This window comes from Pseudopodoces humilis, chromosome 13 (genome assembly GCF_049639895.1).
Source record: "Pseudopodoces humilis isolate 2021_Gansu_Grassland_sample_001 chromosome 13, ASM4963989v1, whole genome shotgun sequence".
Lineage (NCBI taxonomy): Eukaryota > Metazoa > Chordata > Aves > Passeriformes > Paridae > Pseudopodoces > Pseudopodoces humilis.
In genome coordinates, this window is record NC_142212.1 from 7,082,573 (window position 1) to 7,095,258 (window position 12,686).

Genomic DNA, 12,686 nt, shown 5'->3' on the forward strand with positions numbered 1-12,686 from the left:
TTTAAGGCTGTGGCTTGATAAATCTGGGTGAGTTGGGCAGAACGTGATGGGTCTGTTACCTGTTCATCAGCCCGTGTGGGTGTGCACAGGGGCAGACTTGGGGTACTCGAGCAGGGCTCTGCAGTCAGGCTGAAGTAAACCGAGGGCATGAGCTCTGCAAGCTGTCAATCAGTACCATGTCCTGCCCCACTGGTAACAAGCCGGGCAGAACGGGAGGGAGTCAGGGAACAGACAGACCTTGCCCCACTGCTCACTGGACCTTCCTTAAGGCTTCCTGCAGAGGGAACACGCTGGCACATGGCCATGGGGTGATTTTACACAGGCTGATGAGTTCCCAGTGTGGCTACCAGCAACAGGCCATAACTGGCTAATAACTACTGGGGCAGGGAGATGAGCGATCCTGCAGCCCGGAGGGACCTCGACCACGAGCAGCAACCACTGTTCCTCCCCTTGCTCCAGAGCCACTGCCCCTCACTGGCTCTACCCATTTCGCATCAGTGGTGGCCCAACACAGATCCTCACATGCTTTGCAGTCCTCTATGAGACCTGAAGCACCTTTGTGCATCCCCAGCACCTCACGATGCAGGGAATCTTGTGACAAACCAGTTTGTTCATGTTCCCAGTGCAATACCACCCCATTCAACCACTTGGCACACGGAAACTGTGCCTTGCCTAAGTGTTCTTGTTTCCCTTTGGGCACAGGAATTTTATATGACACTCCCAGGTGCACATGTGCCAGGAAATACTTTCTTTTTACTTCTTCCCTAATAGTTTTTTTGACTCCTGCCAACCATGGAGCTGAGAAGTACTTAATGGGAAGTCGCTACAATTGTACTCAATGATCTTAGAGGTGTTTCCCAATCTTAATGATTCTCTGATTTAGTAATAATTCTAACATTCGGCCCTGCTCAGCAATCCTGGTTTTACAGGCTGCTGCTAAGTGGCTGGAATTGTGATTGGTTTCCTGTGGTAAATCATGAGCCTGTGCCAAATTTCACCTTCCATCCTTCTGCCCAGTAGCTCAACGTCTTCAACAGGAAAACTTTCACTCCTGAAATTGCTCTGTGAGCACATTTTCATTACAAGCCTCTCCTCACAAGGCCTTGTAGCACTGAGCATAAACTTGGTGTGGGACTGAGGAGTCCTTACCCAGACTAACTTGGTCTCTCCAAGGGAAGGCATAATGCTTTCAAGCATTTCACCATTTTCATAATAAAAACACTCAGGATTAGAGGGTTTGGTGGTGTTTTTTTCTTATTTGTAGCTTTTCACTTCACAAATTCATAGTTGCTCTGTTATTGCACCTATATCCAAGGATCCCTCGAGGCTGAGGAGAGACTGGGTAAATTCTCCAACCAGCACCACCCTTGCCGCTACCCCTGAGTCATCAAGCTTTGAACTCAGATTGCACAATCCTCACCGGGCTATTTTCTTAAACCCCAGAACAGTTTAATAGAAAAAAACAGGATGTTTTCAGCAGCTATTTAAGCTTTGCAGCAGATGATGCATGGTGTAGGGAATTATTTTTTCAGTTGTTCTACTTCCCTCATTAATGCAGGATGTTGAAATAGGTGGACAGTACAGGGGATCATGAGCTGCAGAAACTCAGGGCACTGAAAAATCTTTCTCAATGTAAGCTGTGGCACTTCCTCATTCCTGACTCACCAAACTTGAGCCGTTTGAGTGGGGCCTCCTCTGTTCCTAACCAACCTCTGGCTCTGGTCAAGGCTCACAGCTACAGGGAGCAGAACCAAACACCTGCTGGAGTTCCATCCTGCCTAAAAAGGTCTCTTGTCATGCCTGCTGGTCAGAAGAGCACCTTGCACTGTGCTTATTCTTTGCCTATGGCCAAGAGATTTATTTACCTTCTGACTGCTGGGGCTGTGCTAGCAGGAAAACAAAGCAACAGCTCCAGAACAGTTCCAACCGTGACAGAAGCAGTACAGTGACGTGATTCCAGGACAAAAATGAGCCATGCCAGCAAGAAAGCAAGTGTAATCCCATTGTAAGCACACCAGCAGGAGCTCTGCAGCACGGCTGAAAGCTGCCCAGCCTTGTTATTCCCGGTCTGGTTTCAGCACTTCCTGGAGCAGCTGGCTCCGGGGAACTGTGTCGCAGAAGGCACCAGCTGGAGCTCTCCGGCAGTGACAGGGACAGTGGAGCATGGTCCCCACACAGGATCTCACACACAAACCTTGGCTGGTGTTGTGATGAGGTGAACGTTTCACCACAGGCAGCAGCTCTGTGCTGAGAGGAGGCATGAAGAATCCCAGGCAATTCCTCAGGGATTATAAACCAGCCCAGTTCTATTTCTGTAATTTCTGTAATTCCAGAGAGAAACAGACTGACTCAGAGGGAAACCTTAAAATAAATACTACTTTATCACAATTGGTTGCTTCTGTGGCTTGAGGATGTTGTCCTTTCAACATCCCCCGTCTGTCACATATATACTCCTACACCACACTTTAATTGCAAACAATTAATCCCTCTGTTAGTGTTCCTGCTTTTCCATTCTTCTGCACATCAAAGTTTCATATATTCTCTCCTTCATAGAAACTGTTTGTCCCCTACTTGTCCCCCTTCCTAGTGATTTATTTCTTCCCCCCTTTAGCTGCTGATAGTTGCTGCCAACTTCTTAAATCCTTAAACAAATTCAAATATTTGGAGCAGTCAGAAGTGTTAACTAATTCCAAGAAAAATTATAATTCCTGGCCCTTTCTCCCTCTCTCAGATTCGCTAGTGTTCTGCCCACTAAACCCTGGGCTATCTGCTGAAATCCTGTCTGATGAGATGTGGTGTTCAGAAGTTCTACTCAACGGAAGTGCCATCAGCCTGAGTCTGAGACCTCTCTTACTCTGTACAAGCTTCTTTCAGCTATTTAAATTTCGTTTCTCCTCGGCAGCTTTCAGTCACTGTGTTTGATCATTGCCATCAAAAGACAGGCTGGGAACTCATGCCTCCGGTCCTGTGGAGGGGAGCCCTGAAGGGGGCTTTGCTGCTGTCAGTGGCACTTTCACAGCCATTGGGCTGAGCTGGAGATCAGGGCAGAAGTCAATGGCTGAAAGGAAAGTGCTTGAGGAGACAGGAGAACACAGACACCTCTGTCTACAGTGAAACTGCCACAATGTAATTTTCTTGCACTGAATCAGAAAGATCTGAATTAAACCTTTTAATTGTTTACCACACTTTCTATGAGCAGTCAGTAATTCATTAGCAGAGTGAGGTCAGTCACACAAGCGTTATCTCAGAATAGCTGACTCATTTTAAAAACACACCCAGCCTTGCCATAATAGGGTGTGCTAGAGCCCGAAGGGGCCCTGCCCTCTGAGAAAAACTGAAGTAACAACACTCAACTTTTACTGGAAGGAGAAAATGGTCCTTTCAGTGTTAACTGAATGGAGTTGCCCTGCTGTCAGGAAGATAAAGGCTTTTATCACGTTGCCCTGGTTGCAGCAGCAGTGCCAGGCTGGCAGAGCCCCCCTGCCCGTGGTGCTGCCAGAACGCTCCTGGCACAGGCAGTCATAGCACCCCTACCTTTTCTTCACATAAGGTAAAGGGATTTCCTTGGTGCATCCATTCAAGGCAGATTTTCTGAATTCTTCTCAAGATGCCCCCTTCTCAAGGACAGGCTCCCTCAGCAGCACAGGACATGCTACTCGAGGGATCAATACCTAAATCCCCTCGAACAGTTCTCTCCTGAGACAATACCCAAACTGCTGAGCACTCCCCAGTCGGTCACACACCCGTTCTCCCGTTTATTCCTGTAACATTTTGAAATCCAACGCCCTCATCAGTGTGTTCCATGTGAGAAAATGGAGCGTCTGAAACTGCAACCACAGTCCAACCAAACAGTTCTGCCACCTGTTTTGTCAGGTACTGCCCTGAGGGAAAGGAAAATAAAATCTTTATGAAGAGCTAAAGCTTTCAGTCTGGGTTCGATCTTCACTGAGCCATAATTTAGGGGGGAGATTCTTGGTGAGAAAGTGAAGCACACAGTGTTCGCAGCCCAGAGCAGTGAGCTGGCAGCCGCCACCCTGAGCAGGTTTGGGGAAGGCTGGGTTGGTGCTGCTGCTGCAGAGGCGGAAGGGAGCAGTGTTTGCAGAAGTGTTTTTAGCTGAGGACTTAAGCCAGCCCGGGAGCCCTGTCGACCATGAAACCCCTTCGGAGACGAGGTCCGCCCCCTCGGGGACGAATGCTCCTGCTCCCCGGGCTCTCCCTGCGGCCCCCATAATGACATTCTGCGTGACAGCTGCCGCACCACCCAAGCGCCCTCACGGTTCCGCCGCAAGATGGCGGCCGCCGCCATAGCGCGCGCGGCCCCGCCCACCCCGTCACGCAGCGCGCGCGGGCGGGGCGGGTCCCTCCCACTCGCTCAGCGCGTGCCCGCCCGCGCGCTCGTGCGCGCGCCGACCTCCGCCCGCGCCGGGTCTCGCGCATGGATATGGCGGGGGGCGCGGGCCGCGGGGAGCGGGCCCGGCCGGACCCGGCGGAGCAGCGGGCGGAGCTGGGGCCGCTCCTGGCCACGGCCCTCCGGCCCGGCGAGTCCTGGTGAGCACACCCGCGCCTCCCCTCCCTCCCCGTCCCCCTCCCCTGCGGGCGGCGGGGCCTGCGGGCCGGGCCGCGCCGCCGCTGAGGGGCCGCTCCGGGCGGTACCGTGTGTTGCAGGTACCTGGTGGAGAGCCGGTGGTTCAAACAGTGGAAGAAGTATGTGGGCTTTGACAGCTGGGACATGTTCGGCGCCGGCGACCCCAGCCTTTTCCCGGGCCCCGTCGACAACGCGGGCCTGTTCCCGGGGCCCATCGACAACTCGGGCCTGTTCGTCGGTGAGTGCTGCGGGCAGGGGGCCGCGGCTCGGGCTCGGCCGGGGAACTTCCCCGCGCCGCTTTCGCTTTCGAAGCCGAGTGCTGGAGAGGGCACGCGGCCGCACCGCCCTGTACGTGACGGGACTGACCCGGCTCTGCCTCCCTGGGAGCGCCGGTGTTTCTTGGAGTCCTGGCAGTACGTGTGTGGGTCTGGAGAAGAAAAGGTGGTGTTTGATGCCCGCTCTCTGCCATCTGTCTCCCTTTTAGATCCAGAAACTCAGAGTTTAAAGGAACACCTCATTGATGAGCTGGATTATGTGCTGGTGCCCACCGAAGCCTGGAACAAACTAGTAGCGTGGTATGGCTGCATAGATGGGCAGCAGCCTATTGTGAGGAAAGTAAGTACGGCTGAATCAACTTCTCCTGATTTCATCATTTGATCTCCATCAAACCTAGACTGTTTATTTTGCCAGATGTCAGCTAAGACAGGATTCTCAGCAGCTCTTTGGAGATAATAACGCGATGTCTTCTTGCCTTGTCTGAAAGAACAACATGCCTGTATTTCAGCCAAAATGCCTGAATGTTCAGGGGTTCTGAGTTGATGGATTATTTGGGGCAAGAGCCCTGAACCTTGTTCAGGTTATGATTCCTTGGACTAGTACAGTGCTTTTATATTGCATAGGATAGTTTTTACTTTGTGGACAAGTATAAGTTGCTGGTCAAACTTGTATATCTTCTAGGACAGAATGAGTCTTTTAGTGCAGAAGGGTTAGGGGCTTCCTCTGGAGACTAAGGTGATTCTTGTTTTCTTTTCCAAAATTGCGTGGTTCTGAAATCATTATAAAGAGACAGATATATGGTTTTGTCCTGTAAGTCATATTTCTGGTTGGCAAATGCAGTCATGTATGTATTCTGAGCATATAAACTGTTCTGCAAGGTGAAATTGGCAAGCTTGGGGGGTTTGTTTGTTTTTAAAAAATGTGTATAGGTAAAAGGTTTTTTGTTTTTATTTTAGTCTTAGAATATTGTAGTGGTTAAACTGACCAGTGCCAGTCTGTGGGGCTCATTAAAAGAGGAATCACTACACCAAATGTTGGTATAATGTATGGAATTAACATCCCTTATGTTTAAGCAGCACTGTGTTGTAACTAAGGGTTACTCCAAGGTGTGCAAGACCTAGGAAAGTGTGGCACCAAAAGGGAAGTCAGATCAGGAAGTGGTGATCAGTGGTACTGGAATGTTGTCATTCAGTGTGGGCTAGAAATTGTGTGTAGTGAGAAATTCTGATGTCTTCAGGACTGGTGAGGATCACCAGGTGACCTCAGGTTCACTCAGCTGAGTAGACAGAACTCCCATGGAAGCAAGAAATAGGAGAGAAGAAAATAATTGCAGCATGTAAAGGAGATGTGGTTTTAGAGAAGCGCGTAACATCTTGAGGAATTGCAAGTTTGTGCTGAGAGGGAGAACTGGTACTGTTACTGATCAGTGCCTCTCCAAGTGAGGGAGCTTTCCTTTGTGAACTGGCTGATGGCTTTCACAAAACATGGCATGTTATTGCCCACTCCCTTTTTTGAAAAATTTGGAAGTTGACAAGAGATTTGGGAGCTATTGGGGAAACACTTGCACTTAACTGCATGAGCCTTCTTTTGTTGTAGTATCTGGTGCTACTTTCAGTGGTGCAATAACCAAGGGGGTAGAGCTCAGAGCTTTTGCTGGTTTACAGACCTAATGTGTCAGGTTATTCTGAGTCTAGTTAAGAGTGAATTTTTTTAAGTTTTGAATTGCTATGAAACTGTCAGTCTCTGTTGTTAACCTGGTAGCTGAAGGGGGGTTTTATATTTAAGATGATGCTAAAATATAGCAGAATAGTAAGTTTGTGGGCTGTAACAGCCTCTTACAAAAATCCAGTGGGTCAGTGAGACATGGAAGCTGCACTGCTGCACCTGAGTAGAATGTAGGTAGGATCTGGTTACAGTATTCCCCAGATAGCATTAAAAGTCAAGCACTTAAACTTGTGGTCCTTGAATGCTTTAAGACTTTTCCTAAAGATGGATCAATTGTAATTCATACATTAAAATATCCATAAAAGTAGGATCTGGGAAGTGATTTTCAGGCAGCTTTATGGTTTTAAAATATATTTCTTCCATCTCTGTGTTTGATGATCAGAGCCAAGTACAGGAGGATTAGGCGAGATTTATTTGTGGTTCAGGTTCCTTTTGATAGTCTCAAACCATATTTTTGGGCAGTCATCTCTAGAGTCCCACTGGAAGGTGTATTAATGTGCTTCCTCAGCGGCTGAGTTGTGCTGAGATTGCTGTGCTGTGGCATGGCCTGAGCTGTACTTTGGCAGAGAGCAAGGAAGCTGGTCAGATGTGGTTTAAAAGACATCTGCAGGTGATTAGAGACTTCATTCCTCCATCCTGATGGACACAATGATCTGATCAGGAACTTCTTGGAAAGAGTTCTTTTCATTTCTGAATATGGCTTTTATTTGTTTCTAACTACAGAATACTGGAGAACAGGAAGTCACATTTAGTGACATTTATTCTGAAAAATAAATGGAAAACTTTTGACTTGGTTTCTTTTCTTTCTTAAAAAGAAGTCTGCTCTGCCTGTCAAGAAGCTGTTTAAACAGGGAGCTTTACTTTCTGTTGTAACAGCAAAGTACTGAAGATCTTTCCAAATATGTGTGTTAATTATTTACCTTTAAAGCACCTTGCATATCTAATAACAGCCTTATAAAAGCAAAAATCCTCCAAACATGGAAACATAATTTATATGTTTATACTCTATAAGTTTAGGTCTTAATTCTTAGTTCCTTTCCAAAGCTGGGCAGTTTTGGTTTTTTTTTTCTGTAAAATGTTAGATGTAGATCATACCAAATCTGTTGTCACATGAATGGAATGGAATATTTCAGTTGGAAGGGACTTAATGATCTGGTCCAACTGCCTGACCAATTCAGGTCTGACTGAAAGTTTAAGCAAATGAAGGATATTGACCAAATGCCTCTCGCTGTTACTCTTAAAAATTATACCAGCTTTTTCAATGAAATATGGTATCAGTTTCAGAGGCTTTGTAGCTGCCAAGAACTCTGGAGAGAATTTTTCTTACTCCTTGTGTTACATTGCAGGTGTCTCATAACTGGCCTGTGAAATGTGCTTTTCTTGCTGGCATAATGTGTTTTATGATCTGTAGGTGAAGAATGGTGTCCAGTTTTAGGGAAGCTTTTTAAAAAATATGCTGGTGCTAGTAGCAGGAGTAAATGTACCTATTGGAATATTCTCTCAAATGTGAAATTGATTAGAAAAGTACTCTGAAATAAAGCGTTGTCATCAAAACAACTTCAGAGGTACTTTTCTGTTCTTTCTAGGAGAGAGTAATGAGGCAGGTTCTGTGTACCATGCAGAAAAATAATGCTTTGGTCTGCTCGCTTCTGATAGAAGAGATTTTGCTTCAGTGTTCCAGCCTGGTTACCTTTTTTTTTTTATAAAACTTAGCCAAAAACTAGAGGCAAAGGTAATTTTCTTCTAGAATGCTTTGTGTTATCAAATATTTCTCATGAGCAATTAGCTGACACTGTCAGTTCAACTGTGATGATTGACTTCTTGAACTTTGCACTGTGGAAGGAAAGCCCTGGGATTTCCTGTTTTAAAAACCAAACAAAACCCCCCAAACAAGCGGGTGACTGAATGTAGGAGCGAGTCACTGTTCAGTTTATGGCTTGACTCTGAACACTCCAAAAGGCTCACAGTATTTAGAACTGTGTACTTTAGAGGGCTGCTCAGTGTTGCAGCTTTGTGTTGCTTTGTTCCCTGTGTGCAGGTGGTGGAGTACGGGCTGTTTGTGAAGCACTATAAGGTTGAGGTTTATCTCCTGGAGCTGAAGCTGTGCGAGAGCAGTGATCCCGACAATGTCATCAGCTGCCACTTCAGCAAGGCAGATACTGTTGGTAAGTAGTTCTCTGATAGATGAAGCTGTGCTCTGAGGCTGTCTCAAGATATAATCTGTGCCCTCCAGGACCTCCAGAGTGGAGCAAATCTGACTTTTTTTCTCTCTCTCATTGCTATATTTTTCACATGTTAAAATGCTGAATGTCAACTGTTCTGCATCTACATCACTAAACTGAAGAAAGCATCTGTCGTGGTTTGACACTGGCCAAATGCCAGCCACCCATGAAAACTGCCCACTCCCCCTCCTCCCCTGCCACAGCTGGGTAGAGGAGAGAAAAAAATTAACAAAGGGTTCATGAGTTGAGATAAGGACTGTGAGAAAATACTGCAAGGGCAAAAATAAGCTCAACTTAGAGGTATAAACTGAGTTTATTACTAATGGAGTCAGAGGAGGATAATAAGTAGTAAAAATAAACCCTTAAAAACACCTTTTCTTTCCCCAGCCCCTCCCTCCTTTGCACCAACAGCACAGGGAGACAGGGCACAGGGGATTTTGGGTCAGTTCAGCACTGAGGTTTTCTTCCACTGCTCCAGGAGAGGAAGTGAGGCCTTTTCCCCTGTGAGGCCATGGGATCCCTCCCATGGGAGACAGTTCTCTGTGAACTTCTGGCGTTGTTCCAGTCTCACAAGCAGCAGTCTTCCCAAAACTGCTGCCACGTGGGTCTCTCTTCCCACGGGGTGCAGCCCTCCAAGGACAGGCTGCTCCAGCCTGGAAGCAGGGCCCCCTCTCTCCACTGGATCTCTCTCTCTCCACTGGATCTCCCACGGGATCACAGCCTCCTCCAGGCACCTACCTGCTCTAGCATGGGCACCTCCCCCACGGGCTGTGGGTGGATCTCTGCATCCCTGCTGCAGGGCACAGCTGCTTTGCCATGGTCCTCACCTGCAGAGGAACCTCAGCTCTGGCACCTGGAGCACTTCCTGCCCCTCCTTCTCCACAGACCTTGGTGTCTCCATGTTGTTTCCCTCACACGTTCTCACCTCCTCCTCTCCTCTTGACTAGGAGCAAAACTGAGACTTAGTTTTGATTTTCTTCTTAAATAAATCACCACAGAGGCATCACCAACCTCTCTCATTGGCCCAGCCTTGGCCAGCAGCATGTCCAACTTCAGAGCCATCAGGGCTTGGCTCTGCTGGACATGGTGGAAGCTTTCAGCAGCTCCTCACAGGAGCCACCGCTGTGTCCCCCTGCTACCAAAAACCAGGACGTGCAAAACCAATACAGCATCTTTATGGGCAGCTTGACAGTAGTAACTGAAAACTTGAACCTGTGTTTTCAGATGAAGAGAAGTTGGCCTTTGGGCAGAAAGTTCTCAAAGTGTTCTGCATGTTACTGGTTTGAGGGCTTGACAGGCAACTACATGACTGAAAACAGAAGTTTTTTATTCTTTCAGACTTAATATTAGACAAACTACATGAGCAATTATAGCTTCCATAATGTTTTCTACGTGAAGGATCTTGAAGGATAAGTGATGTACCTCATTGCTGAATGAATGTGTTAGTGTTTTCTCAAAAGCACCCATGTTTTAGCAATTTTGGTGTTTTTTCTTTCTCCTGAACAGCTACCATCGAGAAAGAAATGAGAAAGCTATTCAATATCCCAGCTGAGAAGGAAACCAGGCTATGGAACAGGTATATGAGTAACACTTATGAGCAGCTCAGCAAGCTGGATAGCACAGTGCAAGATGCAGGGCTCTATCAGGGTCAGGTAAGGGGCATAACTTTTTTTCTCTTTTTTTTTTCCTTTTTTTTTTTTTTTTGTTTCATTTCATGTAGTGCTTTTGCTGATGTGTATTTTTTTTCACTTGCTTTTATGTACTTTGAGCAAGCATTGACAATGGGATTTGCTAATGCTTTTGCAAAATGTGTAACAGACTTGCAGTACCTTTATTACCTGCACTCTCTTTCAGGTTGTTTTAATAGAAGTGAAAAATGAAGATGGCACGTGGCCTGGACAGCATTGCCTGGCAAAGTAAGCAAGCATGTTCTAAAGGTTTCTGTTATTTTGTGCAGTTTGTTTGCTAGGCTCTAGTGCCTACGTGTTCTCTGGTTATCACTGGCTGTTGTGGCCTGCTTTGTTTTGGTTATTTTGAAGGAGAGAAAATCTCAAATATTCTTCAGTGGTTCTGCTGCTGGTTTCTTTTCTTAGCAAGAGCATGTTTTAAAGCCTGTTACAAGCAGGTTGTATGAGGATTAAATAGCTTAGGGTTTCTATAGTGCTTAGGAGACAAAAGTGCTATTTGCATTGAACTAGTCTGCTTAAAAAGCTACCTCTGTACACTGCACAATGAAACAAATCATCTGTCCTTTGCTGTTGTAGGACAGAAAGGATCTTGGAGTGTATTTCCAAACCTGCCAGTAGTGAATGCTCAGAGTTCTGGTAGTTCCCCCTTAAAAAGGGTATAGAAATAGCTGACCACAACCCCCCTCCCCGCCCCCGCAAGAGACAATTACAGAAGCCTGTAAATGTGATACAGATTCTCTCAGTGCTGTCTGATTTAGAGAAGAGATGGGTAATTGCAGGGCTTGGTGAAATATGTGTATAGAGTGAATGGTGTAGAATGGAAGTTGCTTGCAATGATGAGGAACTGCTCATATCAAGTCCTGCTGCAGAAAGTAGAAGTTGATGACTTTCCCTGTCTGATGCCTACTTGGTTCCATCCCAGGGGCCATCAGACTTGATATTGATAAGGAAAATGCTTTTCTGAACAATACAGTTAACTTACAGAACTTGATGTCAAGTGATCTCATTTGAAATCAGGATACACTAGTGTTAAACTTGAAGAGTTGATCAGATAGGTCAGTGAAACCGATTTTGAAACAGTACTTTGAGAGGTTGTACTGTGTAAATGAATCAGGAGAATGCCCATGGGATTACAGTGAGCTTTCTGTAGAAGTGTCATGTGAAGAGCAACTAAACATTCATCTAATGTACCTGGTTGACAGTCAGTATGGGAGAGGCAGCTGTGTAAGACCAGGTCATAACCTTTTGTTTCTGCATGAAGCAAAGCTGAAAAGGAGCTGTGTAGCATTCTCAGGCCTCAGAGTAGTCTGTTGTCAGGCTAGTCTGATATCTAAAGGCTTTGATTTAACCTCTAGTGAGAGATAAATGTACGTGGTTCTTGGTATGTAGATTAGAATTTTCTAATGACATAAAAATATTTTCTTATTGTAGCATGAAACTTGTGAAACTGACTTGATGCTGATAATGGTGATAATGGGAAAGAATTATATAAATTAATACAAGGATTATCTGTTCTTTTGTACTTTGTCTTGTGCTTCATCCTATCTTAGGCAAACTTTTGCCAGTGTTCTATTTCTCAGCTCCAGAAAATACATGAGGAACTTAATATTTGGATTTCTTTTTTTTTTTTGTGAGCTGTTTCAGTTTATTACTGAAAGCTTATGAGGGAGCTTTTCCCAAATTTAGAGTTTTGATGACATAAACCAAACAGGATGTAGAGCTCTCTGCTGTTGATAGATAAATGGTGAGCACCTGCATTACTGCCGAAGTGCCAAAAGAGGCTCTGGAAAGCTGTCCTACTTGCAGAGCGTGTGTGTAAGGTGACCATGGGGTGGGTGGTTCTGTGTCACATCAGGACTTTTCCTCACCATTTGCTACTTGTCAGAGGCGCTGGCCCCCTACCAGAGGAAATAGCTTTTCCACAAGTTTGGCAACTGTCCTTGTGTTTCCCCAGCCATCAATCTGGCTGACATTTTACAGGAAAAATGCTCTTAAACTCCACAGCAGTCCTTGGGCCATATATTCAGCCTATGCTTGACCACTGCTGTTTGTTAGTTTGCTGCTCTCTAAAGAACAAAAGACTTTCTTCTTACTGTAGTTTGAAACTACTTTTACTTCTAGACAAAGTTTCAGAAGAGATTGTGGATTTACTTATTCTAGGAATTTAAAAATTAGAGGCATACTTTGTTT

At 46.0% G+C, this 12,686-nt stretch overlaps 1 protein-coding gene across 2 annotated transcripts in view; it reads left to right on the top strand.

Annotated features, from left to right (window-relative positions):
• Positions 1-4,433: 4,433 nt before the first annotated feature.
• The window catches only part of USP4 (ubiquitin specific peptidase 4), a 31,687-nt gene continuing 23,434 nt past the window's right edge, over positions 4,434-12,686 (top strand). For both annotated transcript variants that reach the window (XM_005522269.2, XM_088061648.1), the window contains exons 1-6: positions 4,434-4,548; positions 4,666-4,823; positions 5,070-5,200; positions 8,625-8,751; positions 10,315-10,460; positions 10,663-10,724. In XM_005522269.2, the coding sequence (XP_005522326.2) occupies positions 4,436-4,548; positions 4,666-4,823; positions 5,070-5,200; positions 8,625-8,751; positions 10,315-10,460; positions 10,663-10,724 (737 nt within the window). In that variant the 5' untranslated portion in view covers positions 4,434-4,435. The remainder of the gene's footprint in view (positions 4,549-4,665; positions 4,824-5,069; positions 5,201-8,624; positions 8,752-10,314; positions 10,461-10,662; positions 10,725-12,686) is intronic.